The sequence below is a fragment of the Nanorana parkeri genome, unplaced genomic scaffold (assembly GCF_000935625.1).
Source record: "Nanorana parkeri isolate BGI_ZX_2015 unplaced genomic scaffold, ASM93562v1 scaffold244, whole genome shotgun sequence".
Taxonomy (NCBI): domain Eukaryota; kingdom Metazoa; phylum Chordata; class Amphibia; order Anura; family Dicroglossidae; genus Nanorana; species Nanorana parkeri.
This window is the reverse complement of record NW_017306512.1, coordinates 407574-431124: the sequence shown is the minus strand read 5'-3', so window position 1 is coordinate 431124 and position 23551 is coordinate 407574. Positions and strand designations below refer to the sequence as shown.

The window sequence follows — 23551 nt, the reverse complement described above, 5'->3', positions numbered from 1 at the left end:
TCTTATAATAATAATAATAATAATAATAATAATAATAATAATAATAATCATAATAATACATTAGCACTCAGTCCACTTGAAGCTCTTCTATTGTTAGTGCAGTGGTACTCAGCACATTTGAGTCTCTCACTTGTATTGCTAGCACACTACTACTTCTCTCACATGAGATTACTGAATGCCTGCAATCTGGCGCTTTCTCTGTTTTTACACGTACAACATTACACTGCTGGTCTTTACTCACTTTTATTGTTAGATCAGTAGTCCTGCACACGCATATGCCTTTTACATAGGATTCTGTTAATTTATGTACATGTCAAGAATTATGGGGTCTATTCACAAAGCTGACGTAGGCAGCTGAGTAAATAACCGACCCGAAGTGAAGTAAGCCGAGTGCTGAAATCAGCCGTACACCGACTAAAATCAGCCGTGCATCGGCTTGCTGCGGCTGGCTTCGGGTTGGCCATACAAGCTCAGCATGTTCGGCCAACTTGAAGTGCAGAAGGAGATCTGGATCGGCTGAGCCGAACCTCTGGCAGGCTACTCGCTGCTGTTCGGCCTATTCTCATAGATGCCGAACAGCTGTGAGTGAATAGCTATTCTGCCTGGTACCTCTGTGGTACAGAGCAGAATAGAAAAACAGTTAAAAAAGTAGAAAAAATAAAATAGAAAACAATTGGGCGGAGATAGCAGTGACCGCTAGCTCCGCCCAACTGTTTTCTATTGACCGGGCGGTTCTGATGCCGTCAGAATAAAATAAAATAAAAACACCATAGGAATGCATAGATAGATTCCTATTAGCCATTTCACTTTGCAATAGCCAATAGCAAACTAGCTATTGCACCCGCACTCTGCTGGCTGCTGTCAATCACCAGAAGGGGACCTGATGCTGATTGACAGCAGCAGTGGGCGGGTGCAATAGCTAGTTTGCTATTGGCTATTGCAAAGTGAAATAGCCAATAGGAATCTAGCTATGCATTCCTATGCTGGCTTTTTTTTTCTTCTGACTGAGGGCGGCCAGCGGCCCCATATCAGGAAGAAAAAAAACCAGATCGCAAGGAAAGGTTTACTCTGCTCGAGCAGAGTGAACTTTTCTGGGAGAAAGTGTTTCTCTCCTGGGAGGCCGGGAGCCGCTTTAGACTCCCAGAGCATCTGGGAGAGTAATGACAGATAGCGTCCCTGGTTACCAGGTAACCAGGGATGCCATCTGTCATTACACACTGAGAACCCAGAGAAGCCGTTGTGATATCATAGCGGCCCCGCCGGGTTCTCAGTGTGTAATGACAAATGGTGTCCCTGATTACCTGGTAACCAGGGACGCTGATCTCTCTGCAAGGGGCCTGGAGCCAGCCGTGATATGATGGCTGGCTCCGCCCAGCTGTCAGAAGCAGGCTGTCGGCCGGCCATTCGCCCAGCTACGGCTTTCACCTCGGCTCACTGGAGCCGAGGCATATGCCTTCGGCTCCACTGAGCCGCTCGGCCAACTTCGGGAGCTGTACGTGCTATAGCTTTGGGCCGAAGCTAGCCGAAGGATCAGCTGAAGCTATGGTTAGATCCTTCGGCAGCTTAGCGAATAGACCCCTATGTCTATGTCTTTAAGGGCTTGTGCACACAATAGCGCATGCATTGGTATACGTTTTTAAGTTGTGGTGAGCTGCTATGCATTTGTTTATGTGATGCAGTGCCTTTTTGTAATTATGCATTGCAGTGATGATTAATTATGCATTTCGTCTTGTTACAGTTTGTCAAAATGCTCTGCGCAAAAATGCATACTATTATTTCATCTCACACCGACCCATCAACTTGTCAAATTAAATTGTAGGAAATAAGGTAAATTGCCTTGTTCTTGCCTTGAGACTGCAATTCTGCCCAATGTAGCACAATGCTGCTGCTGCTGTGAACAAAATTGAACCTCCTTAAACCATATTCCACACCTTAAATTGAACCTCCATGGAAACCATACTCCACACCACAATACTACAAAAAAAGTTTGGTCTTAGATCTACTTTAAGAAGTAAAATATGGTCAGAATGCCTTTGCATGACATTTGTTGTGTTAGTTTAGCAGCACAATATTTTACCCTACATAGGCTTATCCAGATACATGAAGAAAATATAGTAGACTTTAAAAACAACTTAGTTCCACAGATGGAGAAATTAAATAAATGCACTAAGCTCGTACCTAATATCAGTCTGTGCCTGTAGTAATGCATTTATTACACCCATAATAATATTACTATCTAAAAGCATTTTTGCTAACATTAATTAATTTTAACACAAAAACAAAGTGTATTTAATATTTAATACCATTCCTAAATAAAATCTGTCTTTTTAACGTATATTCCGTCTTCTATTTATGATAAATCTGACAAGATGAGAAGCTGTTAGAGCATTTTATCATCCTGATCACAGCACTTATCCATGCTTGACTGATGCCACCAGATGATGGAAGTGCATATCTGTTAACCAGCAGTTGAAGCATAATAAACAGTATAAACACATACCACGTGACCCTCTATAAAAAGCATATTCTTAATTTACAGCAATGCAACAATGTGTATAATGTGGCAACTCCAGCCAAAGACGTGTAAAACACACATATAGGATCAGGTTTACTAAGCCGTCTATTTGGAAAGTGCTGTATATATTCTTGTGATCCATCAACTCAACATATTTCTTATGTTTCTGCGCTTTGAACTTTCAGTTAGATTGTTGTACCTTAGAATGTAAGCTCCTTGAGAGCAGGGACTGATGAATAGTATGTAAAGTGCTGTGTAAAATTGTCTGTGCTATATAGTTGCCTGTGATACATAATAAATGATAGGTTGCAGGTGCTTCTTTCTGGGTGGGTGGGGGGCACGCTGCTTTTTTCATAAAAAATAGACATTTAGCCCTCCTAGTGTTAAAACAATATTTCAGCATCATTAAACACACTAAGGCTGGGAGAGGAATGAAATACAAATTCACCCAAAGATTCAACGAAAATAAGAAGATACCCTCTACGGTATTTAAAACATTTGACTAACATTCGACTCAACAACATACGGTTAAACGAGACTCGCCCATCGGCTGCCTGCATAATATAAAGAGTGAATATCGGCATAGACTGCTGGACAAATCCTGTTGAATCTCTGGGGTAATCTATTGGGAAAATATTCACTGGGTTATTTTCCCAGTGAATCTTTGAGATTTATACCCCTTAGTGCTGAAGATTGAGTGTAGTTCGGTAGAGCTGGTGTATTTACTTTATCACTTAATTGATTTATTAATATGATCAGGGCCGGACTGGCCATAGGGCAAACCCGGGCACTTGCCTGGTGGGCCGGTCCGCTATGCCTGACTACTACACAGTAGACACTAGAGGGAGCTGGTGGGGGAGGCCAGAAAACACCTCCTCACCCAGCTCTCTCTAGTCTCTACTCCATGCTCTCTCCGGAGCTTGCTGGTGATGTTCCTGTCCCCTGGCCCGGCCGTTATATTTACATATGAATGGGCTGCAGTGATTTGCATATCAATAAGACGCGGCCCATTCATATGTAAATATAGCGGCTAATTCATATGCAAATCAATGTCGACGCCCCACCCTGCTAAGGAAGAAAAAAAGAAAAAACTGCCTGACGACTGCAAAAACAAGGTAAGTTTAAGCATGTGTATGGTGCATACGTTTGTTACATTGGCGGCCATTGTGAACACTTTCGTTAGATTGGCGGTCAGTGCGAATAGTTTCGATACATTGGCAGCAGGCAGGGCTGGACTGGCCATCGGCCATACCGGGCAATTTCCCGTCATCTCCCTTCCCCTGCACCCTTCGGCGGCCAGCAGCTTCGGCATAGGGGCCGGGACGGGCGGAACATTAGTCTGATTGTGTTCGGCCCGTCCCGGCCACTATGCCCAAAGCTACTGGCCGCCGAAGGGTGCGGGGGCAGGGAGATGGTGCCGTCAGATGAGCTGCGGAGGGGATCTTAGGGCAGTGCTGAGGTCCCCACCGCTGTGACCCGTCCTGTCAGCTCTCTCTCTCCTCCCGGCCACTGCAGCTACAGAACGGCCGGGAGGAGAAAGAGAGAGCCGACAGGAGGGATGGCAGCTGCGTACATGACCTACATCTCTGTCGAATGCAGACCATGTAGCTGAATCTGCACCTACACTCCGATCCTTGCGGCCAGCGCTCTTTCAGTGAACGCTGGCCGAAAGGATTGTGAAGAAATCATTGGTAAGGTCTGGTATCGATATCGGTGCTGATTCTGAGTATTTGGGCAAGTACTCGTACTCGCCCAAATGCTCTGATGCCTAGCACGAGTACTTCCGGTATCAGGAAGCCGGGCAGCGTGAGGTAAGGTTACCTTACCTTAGTATGTGCAGACTGTCACACCCGATGCCAATCAGGAAGCCGGGCAGCGTGTAATGACGCGCTGCCCGGCTTCCTGATACCGGAAACACTCGTGCTAGGCTTCCTTTTTTCTTGTTAATTGTTAATCGGGAAGCCGGGTGGCGAGTCATTACACGCTACCTGGCTTCCTGAATGAGACTTCCGTTACTCGGTAATTGGTATCGGCGAGTACCGAAAAAAAATTATCGGTACTCGTGCTCGGTACCAAAATACCGGTATCGGTGCATCCCTAATATATGTATATATAAAGTACAGGGGTTGTATTTTTTGTTACGTGTGGGGGGGAGTAGAAGTGTAATAGGCTGCATTCACACCTTTATTTTAGGTGCAATTAGGGATTTCTGCATCAGGAACTTGCGTTTTTCTGCAACAGAAATCCCTAAATTGGCGTTTACAAATGGCAGCTGTTACCTAAGTTACCGATCAGGTGACAGAAGTTGCATGTAAACGCCTGCACACAGCATGTAAAGATACATGATATGTTTACATTCAGTTAGGAATCCATCACTCTCCCTGGACGCATCGATTGTGCATCCAGGGAGAGTGTTTTCTAACCGCATGTAATCATATCACATTCCATTACATGCGGTGTGCAGGCGTTTACATGGAGCTGCTGACACCTGATCATTAACTTGAATAGGTGACAACTGCCACTTGTAAACACCAGATTAGGGATTTCTGCTGCAGTAAAACACACGTTTCTGATGCAGGAATCCCTAATAGCACCTAAACCTACAGATATGAATAGGATCTTATTGTGTGCATATTGGTGTCTGTAGTACTTAAACTGTATATAGTTACATTTTATTTTAAAATATGAAATGTGGCAGACGGCCCCCATGAGAGAAAAAAATTTGTTGCGTGGCCCCCGAGACAGAAGAGGCGGGGGGCAGAGGAACCATGGGGGTACCACGCGGTGCCTTCTTACAGGGCTTCCACTGGCTGCCTATCTTTCCCTCCTGAGACCCTTTCCCCGAGACTTCAGGCTGGTACCCCGGAGCAGAGCGGCAGCACAAAGTATGTACCTAATTCATATACTATTATTCTGCATTGCGGTATAATGTTTTGCAGGGATTTTTAGTCCTCTATAGCTGATGGTATTCTGCATTAAAGTGTAAGCTCCTCTGTACAGAGACTGATGTGACTTCTCTGTACAGCACTGCGGTATATGTCAGAGCTTTATAAATGTATAATAATAGTGTGTGACTGTGCGGGGGACATTAGAGTGTTAGCTACTTAAGTGCAGAGAATGCCAGGGGGGTTGGGGGGCCAGTGAGATCCGATTCTCTATAGCAATATGTCTGTGAAGGTTCTCATTCATCCAGGTCACATGGTATGCCTGTAAAAAAATAAGTCAAGGCAACTGGACTTGCTATATGTTTCTTGAAGACATTTCACTGGACATCCGACCAGCTTTTTCAATTCAGAAATTTCTGATATGAAAAAGCTGGTCGGATGTCCAGTGAAATGTCTTCAAGTAAAATACAGCAAGTCCAGTTGGCTTGACTTATTTTTTACAGATATTCTCTATAGCAAGCTTCCTACATTGTTGCAAGGTTTGTGTGTCAGCTGTAGCCCTCTGCTACTTACTAGTGCCTGGCCCTGCCCTGCGCTTCTATGTTTGACTCCGCCCCCTGTTGTGAGGGATGGGGCCTGTCGGTGGTCACGTGATTGGGCTGCTCGGTCTAAAATGCCCGGGCCTATTTTTAGTCCCAGTCCGGCCCTGAATATGATGAATGATCGGTTGGCAAATGTGTGGTAAATGTACAGCTTTATGTCTTCATAAATATGTGACAAAGCTGCCTACATCAGCTTAAGGAGCGCACGTGAACATTTAAAGTCTTTTCACTTTCAGCTTGTTGTGGAAACTCACCATAAAGAGAGATTTCATGAAATTTTGCTAGCTCAACGTAGAAAGGAAAACAATACATAAGTGAGCTGTATGATGTTTTTATACATTGTTAAATGGTTTTCCACATCTAAATAGAAAGTGGAGAGCTTCTGCACTTGTCTCCTCCCCCATATGGGCAGTGGTATCCTGCTTGGAAACCCAACAATTCTCTGTTTAACCAGCAGTGACAGGCAGCTTCAAGGCTACCTTAGGTTTCTTTGGTAAATACGCACACTGCAGGAACACACTGACTTCTTAATTGGAGGGTGTTGCCTGGACAAAGTCTAAGCACATTGAAAACTGCAGGATTTTCAAAGGCAATTAAAAAGCACAGAGACTCTGAAAAATGGTAACCTTGTGGCTGTTTGGCTACCTGGATAACATATATGATTATGCAGACCGTCGCCTCAGAGGAAGTCAATAGTGACGAAATGCATTAGGTGGGTGGATCTATGCGAGCAATACAATCATAGAGACAGGGGCTCCAGTGGACACAACCCATGTGCAATTGCCTTATTTTAATTGTAAGTGCATTTAAATCATTTTAAATAAATTTATTCTTACATACTACACTTCGGGAAGCCTTTTTTTCTCTCTCTGAGCACAAGAGAAGGTGGAAGGTGGAGGAATAGTGTTACACGATTTTGGAAAGATAAGCCAGAGTTGGGAGGAATCTACCCCAATTTATTGTCGTATTAAAAACAAAGGAGAGGATTTGGTTCTATATATATCAACAAAGCGCTAACTGTTCATCTGAAATATGGTGAGCAATAGGAGTCGGTGAGTGCGGCCAGATCTTATCTTTGAGCATGGTGGAGACTGGAGAGCACTGATTCACTAATTGTTTATGCATTCACGGACGTGGTGTTGATTATAAAAGTTGGAAGATATATCTTCACATATTTCAAGGACTTTATTGTATCAAGAAGTAATGGACTTCACGTTGGGTTATGTAGTTTAAGAGGGAGTTGTACATTACTTGTGAGATTTAACACAGGATTTTCTATATGTACACATTTTATGAGATGTACTAGCACTTTTTTTTCTATGTTTATAGTTTGTGTGTTTCATTACGTGTGTATGTGTTTTATTAAGTGTATAAATGTTTGAATATGCGTGTTTCCCTATTTTTGGGCAGATGTCCAAGCCACATTTGAATACAATGATCAATATGAACACAAGTACTTGTATAAGGTACAAGAACGTCAGCACTAATACCCTGGAAAAGTTTTAGGGCAGGGAGAGGCCACCATAAGCAACATAGGAGGAAGTTAGGAATAATTAGTCATAAACTATTGGTTGGGAAAGAAAAAGGTACAGGATAAATACTGCATCTGATTAAACATTTTAAAAATCCAAGACAAACCCCATAACTGATTTAAAGATAAGCGCAAACACATTTCTTTTGACAGGAACATTTACAACAAAGCATTTCAACCTATACCACCCTAAACTATTTTCATTTTAATTGAATTAACTTTATAAGCTACAAATTAATTTTATCCTTAGCCAAAATTTATTGTGAAGCACTTTTATGATGAAAATACCATTAACATACTTATTTTAACTGAAACTATAAATTACCTCTTTTTCTATTTGCAACCCTTCTGCTCTAATATTGCGTTCAAAAATTTCCCTCTTCTCTGACTGGGGGCTTGATTTTCTGTATACCAGTATATAGTCAATTCGGCACTTTCCATCATTAAAAAATAACCCATTTGTTTTGTTCTTTTCTGGCACATTTGGAATCTAAAAAAGAAAAGACAAAGAGTGTTGTCAGTGGTATATTGAAGTACTAATATTAAAAACATCACAATCGGTTGTTTTTGTAGTTTTGGATAAATTGGGGAAGCGGTAAAACCCCTGTTAGGTGTTCATCACAGTCTGTGTCTTAGTTACGGAGATCTAACCTCACTATTTGTCCCGGGGACCATTGTCACTAGGAGAGAACCAAAGTGAAAACTCAAAATTTTACGGTTGTTATCGGAACAGAAGTAGATGAGATATCTTCCAATGGGGACACCTGTTCCATTGAAAACTGTCAGAGATGAGATTTGCTCTCAGTGCAGGGGAAGCTCAGACAGACAGCAATAAAAAATTGTCAAAGGTTGCAAACCTTTACCATCTTATCAAAAAAAGTTTTGGCTTGAGTTAAGACCAAGATAAGACCAATTATTCTCACTAATGATATGCACAGAATATCTTCGATGAAGTTAAATAGATGCTAAAATATCTAAAATATCTACTCGTAAAGTGAAATAGATGCTAAAAGTGTTTGATCAATATGATTGTTTTTATGTTGAAGTTTCATCATCCAAAGGTTTTTTAAGGTCTTCATGGAGTAGGAACCTCTGCCAGGTCTTTATCACTGTGTGTGTCTTCCTCACTTCTTGTCTTAGTGACCACTTTTATGTATTATTGACACTTTATAGTCCTGATATTTTTGTATTTTTTTTTATTTCCAAAAGTCATGCCTATATTTTGTACATTTGTCTTGTTTAGCATTTTAAAATAATTTTTATACAAGAAAGTTATTTTTTATCCCTCCTTTCAAAAGCACAGCCAATAGAAAAAAAAGTGTTCCAGCCAAACAGGAAAGGAAAGATGATGTTATTGTATCCAGGCAGGCTTACTTTAAATCAGACTTCTGAAGCAAAAGTCAGTTTTCACAGCTGCTATCTAGGAAGTGCTAGAGATCTGTGACACCGGATGAGAGAGGGCGCAATAAAGAGCTGCTATGCACAGGGACTTTTAGATGGGATAGAAAGAGGAATGGCATGGGTCACTTTAAAAATAGTGGGAAATAGAAAGTGGTTTGTCCAGGAGTTGTATTTTGTGTATGTGGTAGAATTTGTTGCTGTGTAGACTTTACATTTACTTTTCAACTGTATGTTAACTGCAATTAAATAAAGATTGTAGATGATACTAAATTTAATGAGTGAGCCTTCTCACAGTGCTGGTTTTACAATAGTAGCTTGTGAAAAATGAACATGTGACTGCATCTACCAATTCACAAGAGATTCCCACAAATATAGACAGAAGCAGGGATTGCTTTGTCCATATCTGCTGGAAGAGGCAATAAGAGTAGACAGGCAATAAATGATAACTGCTTTCTTCAAAATATGCATGTAGACAATTAGTAGTGGGGATACAAAAACACTTTATACGAATAAATTGTCAATACCAGTAATGCCCATTATTAAGCTGCCAGCAAACTAAATGCCCTGCACCAACATGTTTTTCAGATGATTTCATTACCTAGACATACAAAAAGTTTTAAATGAAAAAATATTTACTTAAAAAAAACACTTCTTCTCTGTGCTTTCTCATGTCCAGACCATGAAGACAGAAGAAGGAGTTGTGTATTGCTTCTAAGATATAGCGATGTAAAACAATTATTGACATACTGTATAAAAAACACACTGTTCATGGCAATTTGTGTCATGACTGTTATATATATAACTTGGAGGGGAAAATCCAGATCAATTACTTGTCTCTCTGATACCCATAGTCAGATCAGCCTTAGACAACTATACAAGGGGAGAGAAACACTTCACACAAAACTACAAAATCCTGCGTTCTATATTCTATTACGTTATAATCCATATTAGATCTGTAACAGACTTTGAAGTTCATATGACTGAATTCTTTAGCTTTCTATAATAGTTTTATATTCAACCCCTGTTAAAAGTCTAAGCTGGCAGATTCCTTAAAAAAACATTGCTTTGTACTATTCCTGGACAATTCACCGAAGTTCAGAGCAATGTAAAAATAATAAGCGCAGGCTAAAGAATCCAGCTAAAAGGCCACAAAATATTATATTTCTGAGATTTGCATTTGATGTGAAAAGGTGTACTTATGGTCACAGAACACATTGACGTACTTTGGTCTGCTTTGATGGGTCATTTCTTACTGTTATGAAAAGATTTTCTTACATAATTTCACCTTTAAGTATCACCTTATATACGGTACATTTTCCAAAATGCTAAATAATATATAAATAAGAATAAACGTTGTGCAATCGCTGTATCTTCCCTAATTTTGAACTGCACAAAGGCTTGCAAAAGAGTGAAATCAACAAAGAATAATGTATAAATAACAAACTCCGAAAAAAAATGCAAACCAAAAAGAAACCTACATTAATATATTCAAGAAATAGGATATAAATGCACCCATGTGTTTGAAACAATTGAATGAAGGGGTGTGATGCCTTCCCTGCACCGTTCTTGGACTTCTGTTGAGTAATTTAACCAAGATTTGGCAGACATATCATTTATAACACAATAATTGGGAATTATCCAAAGTGTTTTGTCGCTTCCATAAACAAGAGCATTTGGCTCAGTTGAGAGTTTCTGTGTATGCTATGAAAAGAAGTGGGGGTAGAAGAAACTGGTGCTGGTTTATCAGGGTTGGACAGTAGTGGTTTGTTTTTTTGTCCCTAGGGGATGGGATATAGATCAGGACAGGTTTTGCCCAAGTGACTATTCTCCCAGACTTTGACCAACCAGTGGAGGCTGCATGCCTCCCAAAGACATGAGAAAACGGCAGGATATGGTAATTGGCATCTCTGGGTAGCTTTGAGGGGTAATTACATGAGAGCATTTTAATCTCAACTTGCTGAGCAATTTAACATATTGATGGCAATCTCCTCATTAGCAAATCATTGAAATGATTGTGTTGTAAATTATATAACTGCCAAGATTTGGTTAACTCAACTGGGAGGTTGCAGGCCTCCCAAATACAGGAGAAAATGGCAGGATGATGTAACTGTCATCTCATGTTTCTGGGAAGTTTTAGGGTTAATTATATATTTATTTAATCTCAAATTGCTGAGCAATTTAACATCGTTTTGGCAATCTCTGCATAAGCAAATCATTGAAGGGATTGGGTTGTAAATCATATCATAACCAAGACCAACTGAGCAAGATCACCTATACCAATACATAATGGGAGCTAATATTTCGCAGCTCTGAGAAATGTTTGAAATTTTGGGATGTGTATGTACCAACCATATGTAAGTCACTGTTTAATGATAGAAATCAGAGTCACATCATTCTCAGTAAGGTGAGCTGCTTCTTACCTCTCCCTCTGCATCAATTCTGCTGACTTCATCAGACATGCTTGTCAAATTACCAGCATGCAGCAAAGAGTCATCATCTTTGGAGGGACTGTTTGCTGCTTCCATGTCATCAAAGAATATATTTATGTCCTTAACCCCTAAAATTGAGTAAACACAATTGATTCTTTAAAAATAAACAACTTCAACTGAAAGTAATTGAATATAAATAAACAACATACATAATTCATCATTATCTGCACTCAAATAGGTTTCCAGGATCACTTTCCTTAAAATTCTCTGTTAAAGAGGACCAAGCATACAATATATTATTTTATGACACAAGCATGCCAAGTATTGCGCAGATAATTATTATCTTTTACAGACATCACTGTAGCCCCTCTAACAATGCCTTCAGGTGCTTTTCTTTCCAGAATAAAGCCACCATCTTTGTTCAGACATTATCAGCTTCTACTTTATGAACTAAAACAATATTTCTAGGTTTCACAGGTATGCACAGAAGCCTTTATATTGTGAGCTGTGTGTATACATGTTCTCTCACACAGATCAGCCCTCTACTTGCTACAAAGACTGAACATTGGGCAGGGAGATTAAAGGGTATCTATGGTCAAAAACTAAACATAAACCTGTATTTGTATATTTCCATAAGTTCTATCCCACTCGTAATAACCATATCCACCTAGAAGTTTGTAAACTTACTTCCTCAATGCACTGAAACAATTACTCTGAATATTTATTTTATTGATTTATTTCAGGTATTTATATAGCGTCGACAATTTATGCAGTGCTTTACATAGTTGCACATTCACATCAGTCCCTGCCCTCAGGAGCTTACAGTCTAAGGTCCCTATTTCACATGCATACATACAAGGGCCAATCTAGACAGAAACCAATTAATATGCAGTTTCTTGTGTCACAACCCTCACAACCCTGAATTACAGCTCAGCGTCTGACAATGTAATGTCATCTTTTCTTGCTGGAAGCAATGCATAATGAGATATGTAGTCTTGAAAAATCGAGATTGCATCACATCAAGCAGCAGGAAAGCAGTGCAAAGCACACTGGGAATCCAAGAAGTTGATGAACGTGATGGGCAGATGGGAAAACAGCGCTTACTACATAAAAAGGATTTTTTCAAGTAAGCTTTGATTGTACAGTATTATCAATTACTGTATTATTATTATTATTACAATGCTGATGTTATAACAGAATAGTATATGCAGGGACTTTACAACTCCTTTAAGAAAATGTTTCCTTCTTACACCTCTCAGCCTAGGCACAGTCACTAAAGCTCAACAACTGTTTTTTAATAATGAAAGGTAGCACTTTTACTAAAAAAAATATACTGTTACTAAATATTGTTTTAGACGCAGCTTTTCATAGATTGGTGAACCTCTGCCCATCTTTACTTCTGAGACACTCTGACTCTCTAAGATGCTCTCTTTATACCCAATCATGCCACTGACCTGTTGCCAAATAACCTAATTAATTCTTCCAGCTCTTCCTTGTTAGTACCACTTACTTTGCCAGGTTTTTGTTGCCATGTCACAACTTTTTTTTAAAGTGTCGCTGCCATCAATTTTAAAATGACCTTATTCTCTATTTTTAATGGTACATTTTCTCAGTTTAAACATCATTTGATATGTTAACTAAATGGAAGTGGGGTTGTGTAAATATATATACAGTATATATTTCTCTATCTCTCTATCTATCTATATATATGTAGATAGATAGATAGATAGATAGATAGATAGATAGATAGATAGATAGATAGATAGATAGATAGATAGATATAGATAGATATATATGGAAGAGAATATTAAATCATATGCAAGGAAAATGAAAAAAACAGGATTTTTGCTCATACATAACTGGATGAGATCACAGTCATTGCAGTAACAGGAAAAGGTATAAATTAGTATACTGTACTTGTATTCCAAAAGGTGGCACTGAAAGTGGAAATGTCACTTAAAACTCTGACCAATCATCTGAAGCCATTATTACATTTTTATTACCCATACTTCTGTAAATTGGAGGAACAGTCTGTACCTGGATAATGAATCTCAGTGTTTCCATTTGATAGCGCACACTTGCCAGAAGAGGAGGCCTCCATCCTTACTGATCTTCGGAGAGGCGGGAGTGAGGAATGTCTGACGACAATGTGATCGTTCGGCACGGACTGACTCTCCACACTTTTCCTTTGATGAATCTGCACTTGGTTTTTAGACCCATGAATGGATATACTTATTCCTAGAAAAGAAAATATATGTGTTGCAGATGAGGTAATAAGATACCGTGGGAGAGATTTATGAAAAACGGTGCAAGATCACTTTGTGCAAAATATGCTAACTATGCTCAAAATTAAAAATTAAAAATAAATCATAAAACTGCTATTGTAAGGATTTAACTGTGTATTTGTCTGCTCTTACAATTTAACAACTTTAATATGCACACAAAATTGATTTATTCTAACTTTAAAGTAATTCTAAACGCAATCACTAAATCTCATGCAAGCTTTAGCATTTTACTATCATTTTTAAAAGTTGTATTCAATCTTTTTAAATGTGCACTTTTTATTAAAATAATATCAGGTGACCATGCCATTAAGATCATTTTTCAGACACTTCCTGTCATGGGGTGACAACTGTTTCCTAATTGTGCTTCTGTGTTGCCAGCCTGTCACACTCATCCTTGGTGGAGACCATGTTGACACATATTGCGGAGGCATAATCTGCTGTTCTCATTATCGGGAAGCCAGCACAAAGCAAAGATATGCAGTCAATACTGGAGGGAGTGCATGTAGACAGCAAGTGGCTGAAAAGGGCAGGAGGAAATGAGCAGCACTGAGATGGAAAAAAAGAATAAAAACAGTGGAACAAAAAATTAAAAAACATTTTAAAAAAAATCTTGGTGGCTTGACACATTTCTTCTAATAACTATAGCAGGGGCGTGGAACCTCAGCACTCCAGCTGTTGTAAAACTCCAAGTCCCATGGGGCTTACAAGACACCGACAGTCGCACACATGACTCACAGAAGCATGATGAGATTTGTGGCTTCACCAGAGCTGGAGTGTCAAGGTTGCCGACCCCGGAACTAAAGCAACATTAAATCTGTAAAAAAGGGTAGTCAAGATTCACCTAGTCACTGGCACAGTAACACCTTGTCCACAAAAAATATTAATCATCCGGTAACACTAATCAGCACATTAAAAGACCCTATGAGCCTATGTGTATCAAAGAGCGTTATACTACTAAAGATCTCCTTAATATTCAATATAGGCTAATGTAATTTACTACTTTCCAGTGTGTTCTCCCAATAATTAACATTTTACCGATTTGAAAATCCTCCCAGCAAAGCTTGTGAAAAACCTAAATCCTAATCAGGTTACCATTTCCTCACTTTCATTTAAGCAATGCCAAACTGACTTGCAAAACCTTTTGTATCTACAACACCTGTATGTATCCTTTACATTGGTTTTATTGGTGTGCTATTGTTCTTGGCCCCTCAGAATTATTTTTTTTACAAAGATCCTAAATGAATACATTTTTAATAATCCAGAGAACTTCTAAATACACTTGATGTAAATCTAGGTTACAACACATCACTCAGGGAGTATATTTTAAATGTAAAGGTCATTGTATTTCCAAGACTTTGTGAGTATTCCAACCATGTATTAATGACACATTTATAGGCATGTTATGTAATATACTGTATATGATATGCTGACATCATATCAAACTCAATCTTATCTAAAACTGCTTTTTTCTCTGAGGTGTATAGATTCCCCAGGCAGTATTTTACTACACAAAGCTACAATTAATGCCAGTATAACAAGAAAAGCTGCAGACAATGAGCTTGGAATTGCAGTCTCCAGCAAGGTTGTGGTTTCCATCATAAGATTTACTGTGCACTGGAGTAGACTATTGCTTATTATGGTCATCCATATATTTACTATGAAGTAATGGTGTACTAGCTAGCATTCTACATTTTTCTTTAGTTTTTCTTTAGTATCTTTAATTTATGTAAAAATTAGCACAGCAAAATGAACTTTGTGTGGGCACAGATGTATCCACAAGAATGATGAGCATACACTCATCTGTCTGGCTCTCTATAGAAACATAGAATAACAGCAACAAAAGACCAAGGGGCCTATCAAGTCTGCCCACCTTTTTTTTATATATGCAAATCTCATGTGATATCTCAAGAGTGTTGCCCTTAGCCTGAGATTAGGGACAATATTGGGCATTTTATAGGCATTATTGAAAAACTTTTAAGTTGTAACCAGGTTAACTTTTATTCCATGGGGTCTATTTACCATATTAATGGTTTGACCCAACTTTTACATAAGATTTACATAATTTGCAATTGAATTCAATTGTTAAATGTAATTCTTGGGTGAAAGTTGTGTGAATCGTTGGTGAAAAGAATAAATGGTTCTCTTGCTTCAAATAAAAGATATGAGTCTGGTCAATATGATAATTCTAACATTAACAGCTGAGTGTTATCAGTATTATAAGGTAAAATTAATGACATGCAAATTTTTAAATCGTATCAAAAGCCAAAATGTATTTTCTTGGTTTTGGATATCATGGGGAAGGGTTAAAACCCATGTCAGGTCTTATTTCCATCCGGGGTGCGTTACACCGATTTCCCCTTACTTCCTGTGTGTGTTTGATGGGGGAAGGGGGGCGGCAACATTTTACCAGGCAAGAAGGGAAAATCTGCAACAGGGACATAGACACAAATATAAGGGCTGCCAAGATTCTAGACTTGTTCAACTTAAAGAAAAACTCTGGTTAAAGGAAAACTTACCCTTGCAGTGGGGCTATACCCACTCTGCAAGAGTTAAGCACTTGTTTTCTCTAGGGGGCTCAAATAAAGCTGTATGACTCACCTGATCCCCTGCCCCATGGGGGTTGGCACTCACAAAAAATGGGCATTACATTCTGTTTCTGTTTCTGTGCATATCCTAAAAATACTTGTTTGATAAACATTTGCACAAATACCATGCAACATAAAATATTGCCACTAGAATTTTTTTATTCTACAGGGCCTCTGCTTTCAGAAAATATATCATTGTTTGGGGGTCTGAAGCTATTTTCTAGGCAAAACATCATATTTTATCATGTGTTTGCAAATATGAAGAAATTGCTACGGATAGCAAGTGGTTAACTTAAAAAAAAATATGTTTACTTTTGTCTGTGATGCCTTTGGAGGGTTTTCTTCACTTCCTCTCTGGTAAAAAGGTTGCTCCTGGGGCTAAAAGTCAGGGGAAGTCTATTTCCCGTCTAAAAGCAGTACAAAATTAAAGGCGTTTTAATCCTTCCCCACCCCAAAAAAAAACTTTAAAAAACCTAAATTGTGATGTTGGTAATATCAGTGAAAATTATACATCTTTACTGTTCCTTTTTTTGTTTTGTTAAAGATGGGTGGGAAAGGGTTAATATCTGATAGTGGCTTTTATTGCTCTCTGTTGGGGAGGCTTCTCACCACTTTCTTACATTACAGAAACTCAGCAGTAATCTCCCTGGAAACATCTCAGTAAGGTCATAAATCTTCCACATAGGATCCAAAACTACAAAAACAATTTTAGAGGAAATACGCTGTAAGGACAAAATTGTTGGCTATATTCAGATCTTGGCTACAAGTCATTTTAAAGAAACTCTCAAATACATCATTTCCTTGATTACATTTAAACTGTTAGTGTTTATCTGTTCTGTCAGATATAAGTGTATGATGCTAATAGATGAGTTCTTTGTTTGCCAAACAATTTGTCTGAATGCATTATAGTCATTACCACAACAATGTAGCAGTTGTTTTTTTTATGTAGTTAATGCATCTACCAAGAACTGAGTATGAAAAAAATAAACATATTAATAATGCAAAAATATTGCTGGGTTTTATTTTTGCTCCTATTTTTAGAAAATCATAATTTAGAAAATCATTATGGTGGTGCTTGCTTTAACAAACCCACATACCATACCTAACAGTCCCCTACTACTGCCAATGTTAGGAACAGATCTATTTGAAGAAAATCAGTCATTGCTGGGCCCTTACCTCTGAGGAATAAATTATTTTTATTATTAAAATATATATTTTCAATATCAGAGCAGAAGTGCCAGGCTGAAAATCAGTCTGTAGGGGTGTACTGTGTCCTGCATAAGCCAAGTGCTAACATAAAAAAAAAAATCATTATAGAACCATCTAGATTATAGGAAATAAAACTAACGGCTTAGATAATTGACAGTTTTACCCTCTACCAGCAGCCTGGACATATAAGCCCTGAGTCAGCCCTTATTGAGCCTTTTCACTTCGACACTGGTTTAACATTTTTGCTCTGACAGGAAGAGAATGCAAGTGAAAAGCAGCATACATGAGTATCCCTCACAGGTAGGGATGCACTGTTATAACAACATAAGAGTGGAGATTCATATTTTTACAATTGTAAATTCCTGGTTCACTTACACCATCAGATTGTGACACATATCTCGCATTAAATCAAAGTCTATGAAAAAATGCTGTTTGGCTGAGCTGGATTTCCTGGTTGATACCCATTGTTCTCAAAGTAATCATTGTCCTGGGTATGCCTATTGAGTACACTACTATACATTTTTAGTTATTAAAGTTTGTTTCATGGTTTAATTATACAGACATATCGGACTGTTGCCTAATATCTATGTTCATCCTTAACTTTCTTTTCTCTAGATGTGTAGATGTGAATAAGCCTTGGGAACCAATTGATAACTAGGTCCGATCATCCCTGTAGTTGCTCTCATTTTGGTGTACTCCTAAAGGGAAACTAGCCTTTTTACCATATTTTCTAGAACCCCATGCAAATGCAACAATCCCATGCAAATGCCACAATCAAGGAATCACAAGGAATGCTTTCAATGGGGAAAATATTGTGATTATAAATGCCTTTGATACAATTACTGCAGATTAATCTAAAAAAGGAAAGCAAATTATTTTTGATTTAGAACATTGCTTTTCTTGGTGTTCTTAAGTTATATTATTTCTCAGTATGATGTATTCTGATTATATACATATAACCTGTAAGGTAGGGTAACGGGAGGAAGCTAGTTTGTGTCCTCCCGTTACCCTAAGGAGAACTATGGGGGAAAACACTGACCCCATAGTTCTCCTTTAATTATATTATTAATTACCTCTATGGAAGTCTGCTGTCATGACATTAACAAGGACTGTTTAACAATAAATTGTATTGTGGCATGAGTATTGAGTTTGTTCACATCTATATGATCCACTATGTTCTACCTCAGTGGTACTCAACCCTTCTAGGGCCGGGACCCCTTGGTAATATTTGCCAAGTTGTGGTGACCCCCAACGGTAAAATTTAGGGATGACGCGGCTGCTGCAGCGACATCTGGCAGCGTGGTGGGAGCAGCGGTGTATTTAGGTTTCGTGCTGCCCTAGCTAAACAAAACTCGGCACCTCCCCCCCCCCATCTAAATTTGTTCCACCCCTTTCTGTTCAAGACATTTTGCGTAACCTGTCAAGTCGCTGGATACAGCTTCTGACAGGTTGCACTATTAGGCCTCATTCACACTGCTTAGAGTCGGCCCCTGCATGTGATTTGTACGCGGTAGCCTGTTCTTCTCTATGGGAGGACGCAGCCGTACACTCACCTGAACTGCACATCCGTGCGGGTGCGGATGTCCGTACTCGGACACAGACAGGATGGAACCTGTCTGCGTCCGAGCACGGACACCCGCACCAGCACGGATGTGTTCGGGCCAACTCTAAGCAGTGTGAATGAGGCCTTAATGTTGCAGGGAAGCCGGGGTCTCAGGTGGGCTGTAAAGGATCTCTGGTGGGCACTGCAGGATGTCAGGCTGAGACCACCATAGACCCAAACGTACATCGGGCGGAGTTTGATGGTGTGAGGTGGAACTTTGAGTCCTGTGGACGTGCCCGGGATTGTGGAAGCCGCATTATTGGTCTTTTTTATGCTGTATATTGAGTATACTACATGTGAGTAGTTTTTTTTAACAATAAAGCATTGAAATGTGGATATGGTCTATGCTATGATCTATGTTCTTTTGTGATTTCGGTGCGGATGAGTAGAATCTCTCGGACCAGCAGAAAGATAGATTGGATTACCTTGGAAGCCGCCTGTCTAGCTTGTTAAGGGCAGGAGAAACCTTTCCTGGAAACAAACTGGGTAACGTGCTTATGACCTTCTCTCTGAGAGGTCTAATCATAAGGTGAGAGGCAGCTATTGATGTTTCACACGGGTGAAGACACTGTTTAATTATTAAGTGCACTAGCGGATGCACAAACTACCAATCAACTTGTAGCTTGTCTACACGATTCAAGCATTTTTGTGGACTAGTTGTTTGTACTCTATTGGTTTATATGAATTTGGACGTTCATATAGTCACACGTGTATTAAATTTATATGTATATATTTTAGATTTTTGTGAATAGCAATACATTTGTTGTATTTATATATGAGCACATGAGATTTGTGTTAAACACTGTTGGGACTTACGCACTTATTGATTTATTTGATTCGATTTTGTCAATAATTATATTTATTATTCTGTTGTTGCTGCACACACACATTTGGCGTGGGATATATTGATTTTATTTGATTATCTTGGATTTACAGCTTCTCCTAAATCTTTCCGTGTATAATCAAGTAGACATGTAAGCTGCGGAAAAATTCTGTTCGGTTCAGATATTTGGTTATTTCGGGATTCGGATGCGAAATTAAATTCGGTTCGGGTTTCGGATTCGGATAAAATCCGAATTTTCGTTAGTTTTGGATGAGTTTCTGATTATTTGTCGCAAATACCACATAAAGCCATATACAGATGTTAATACTAGAGCTGAATCTCCTAATGGCATTCCGGAGTCCAAGTTTCCGACTACCATTCGGGTGCACCAGAAAGCAATACATGTCTAGGAGCCATATTAAAGCTGAGGCTTCCAGAACCGAACGGCATTCAGAAGCTCCCAAATGCAAATAGAAAATTTGGATTCAGACCCATTCGGAAGCATTAAACTGAAAAACATATCTGATTGGCCAGAAGTCACATGTCTGATTCAATTTTGTTTTTCGACGAAATTCGGACGGGTTCCAAAAATAGGAAACGGAAATTTGGATTCGGACACACATGTCTATAATCAAGCCTGGACTCAATAAATAACTGTGTAACAGGATGTGATTTGTATGAAGCCAAGATTATCAAATTAGAATACAGGTTACCTGAGCTTTACTTGTGAAAGCTGTTTTCTGATTGGTTGCTGAGTCCCGTTAAAACAAGTAGGCTGCAGGTAAGGCAGACTCAGATAGGAATTAGAATTCAACAAAATCTTTTCTTGAAGATGTACAAAAAGGTGGTTACCTATCCCTTTTTTTGTAACACATCACAAAATAATAACCGTGTTTCTAAAATAACATCCTGCAAGCAAATGCGTGAAGTGAGACTGAACATAAGCTAGTATGTATACTGCTTTCTTTAATATTATTGTATGTACAATATTTTCTACATCTGAAAATAAATGAGCTTTTCCTTTTACCAGCATGAAGAACATAGACATAGAAGGCAGCAGCAGAACACAAATACCTCATTATTAGACTAGGAAAGAGTCATTTGACCCTTCATTTGACATTCCCTAGATGTCATCCTCTAGCTAATGCTAATGCAAGCCTTCCAATATACTTAGTGAGATAGTTCTCTTCTCTCTGTCAGGGTTAGTGCTAATGAGAGACAAAAGGAGCTACATTTAAATTTTTACACAGTTAGAAAAAGACCGTGTGGAGAAATTGGGTTTTTTAGGCACTTTGAACGACACTTCGCAAGAGTGTTTTTGTATAAAATGTATACATTTTATTCAATACATGATTAAAACAGAGGAACAAATTGAATAGTAAAAACCACAGGAGAAAACACCTCTAATCCCCACCAGTACCCTGAGACAAGGTTAACATAATTGGTTAGCCTAAGTAATACAATGATATAATTAGTTTGTAGGTCTTAAATATGATTGACACCGTTCAATTGATACGTAGTCTATAGCAATTCATCAAGTGGAGTGTTGGGTGTGTACCAGATAGTAACTCTATAGATGTTTGGAATCATCAGATAAGAAGAGATGAGTTCAATATTGAGCCCAACCGAACCTGATCCAATTAGTTTAACATGATTACTTTAAAAAAGAAAAAATACACCTGATCGTTAATTGCTATTCTGATTACGCCAATTGGTGTGTCTCATCCAGTATATCATGGTTATTTACAAATCATAAAATAGATATGGTACATGATAATACAAATAATATTTTTGAGTATAAGGATTCTTAGCTTGACCCAGGGAGTTGAGATTGGTAGGAGATAACAACGTGTTTCGTGTAAAGAACGATTCTTCAGGTTAAGAGGTGGTCTAAATTGAGAGTTTTAGAAAAAATCATATAAATTATCTAATGAAGGTCTAATAAGACGCAAGCAGTGGTAATAGGTAATAAAATGCTTCTGCATAATATACAACAGTACATTCGAATGTCCAAGGCCTACAATCAACAAATACAAAAGCATCAATAATCAAAAAAGAAAGAAAGAGAATACCATTCTTACCAATCTCGGATGAGGCCACCAGATGCCTCCACAGGGCAGTATTCAACAGATTTTAGGCATTACAATTTTTTCGCCCAGACAGTGGAATAAGTATGGGCAACATATTGAATGAGAGAACCTTATCGCAAACAGTTGGGAAATTTATAGGATGCATGATCACCAAAGCAGGAAGAGGAAACACCAGTGGGTAACCAGAGGAAAAAAACAAAAGTAAATGACCAAACCCGGACACCAAGAAAAACAAAAAGGAAAAAGGGGGGGGGGGAGGGGGGAAGTGAACAGAACCCCCCTGCTGGGTTGACACCAGTGGGTTGACACCAGTATGAGCTGTCAGCTATATACACTGATTGTCCGCCATCAGCTGGGGTGTGTGGCCCCTCGGGGATCACATGATGGGTCATCACGTCACGGGCTGATTTAGACGCCCGCAGGGGCCATCGGTGTTCTAGATGTCCGGTGAGGCATGCACGGGCACACACTGATGGCCATCCTTGGAATCTAGCATTGGGACACGGCAGAGATCCTAACAGACCGCTGTCTGTTCGCACTACACCCCAGTTGGAACCGCAGCTGTGATCCACCATACTCATCCCAAGCCGGGCCCTGACAGTATCTCACTGTTGAGTCAGCAAACAGGTATTTCTTTTCTATTTTGAATTGGAGCAATCCGAGATGCTAGTCACTCTTTGGCTACCGAGCTATGATATATTAAGTACTGGTGCACCTAAGGCAGTTGTGGTGAGGTTGCTTTCTGGGGTCCCCTTGTGGACCAGCCTTCTCTGGATCCTTACTATCTTTGGTATTGGTCTGAAACTAACGAGGTTTCTGTTCACTTCCCCCCTTTTTCCTTTTTGTTTTTCTTGGTGTCCAGGTTTGGTCTTTTACTTTTGTTTTTTTCCTCTGGTTACCTTGTCTCAGGGTACTGGTGGAGATTAGAGGTGTTTTCTCCTGTGGTTTTTACTATTCAATTTGTTCCTTTGTTTTAATCATGTATTTAATAAAATGTATACATTATATACAGAAACACTCTTGCGAAGTGTCGTTCAAAGTGCCTAAAAAACCCCAATTTCTCCACACGGTCTTTTTCTAACTAAACAATTAGGGGTGCGGCACTCACTACCTAACACCATTCCCCTCCCCCTGTGATTCAATTTTTACACAGTCCACTTGTTGAAGAACTGTTAGAATTTGAAACCTGAAGCATGATTACATAAACTACTAAAAGAGTATTAGCAATTTACAGACTATTTTAGAAATGTAGAACATCCTACACTAAAAAATCTGAGAAACCGGATAGGTAAATCAAATAATCCATGTCACTTTTATAATCAGCTGAAAAGAGAAGTAAAGCCAAACCTTTTTTTGGCTTTACTTCTCTTTTGGGTCACGGGAGTACATTTATTAATGCATTCATGGGACCCATAGTCCGCATATAGCAGGCTAATGCAACTATATGCTAATAGTGCAGAGTCGTGCCAAAGCTGGGAAGAATCCCAACAATATTTTCAGGATCCACCCATCTGTCTGATTGAAAGCTGGCTCTTGAGCCAGATTCAGTTGTGCCTGTCCCCTCCTGTGTCTGTACCTCTGATGAGCACTGGG

The 23551-nt window shown here is 39.2% G+C and overlaps 1 protein-coding gene across 1 annotated transcript in view; it reads right to left on the bottom strand.

The window, feature by feature from the left end:
- The window catches only part of ANO4 (anoctamin 4), a 146659-nt gene that overhangs the window by 66551 nt on the left and 56557 nt on the right, over nt 1-23551 (bottom strand). Inside the window, exons 2-4 of the mRNA XM_018556656.1 lie at nt 13401-13601; nt 11355-11491; nt 7859-8023 (exon numbers count right to left, since the gene is read on the bottom strand). Coding sequence (XP_018412158.1) covers nt 7859-8023; nt 11355-11491; nt 13401-13464 — 366 coding nt within the window. The 5' untranslated portion in view covers nt 13465-13601. The remainder of the gene's footprint in view (nt 1-7858; nt 8024-11354; nt 11492-13400; nt 13602-23551) is intronic.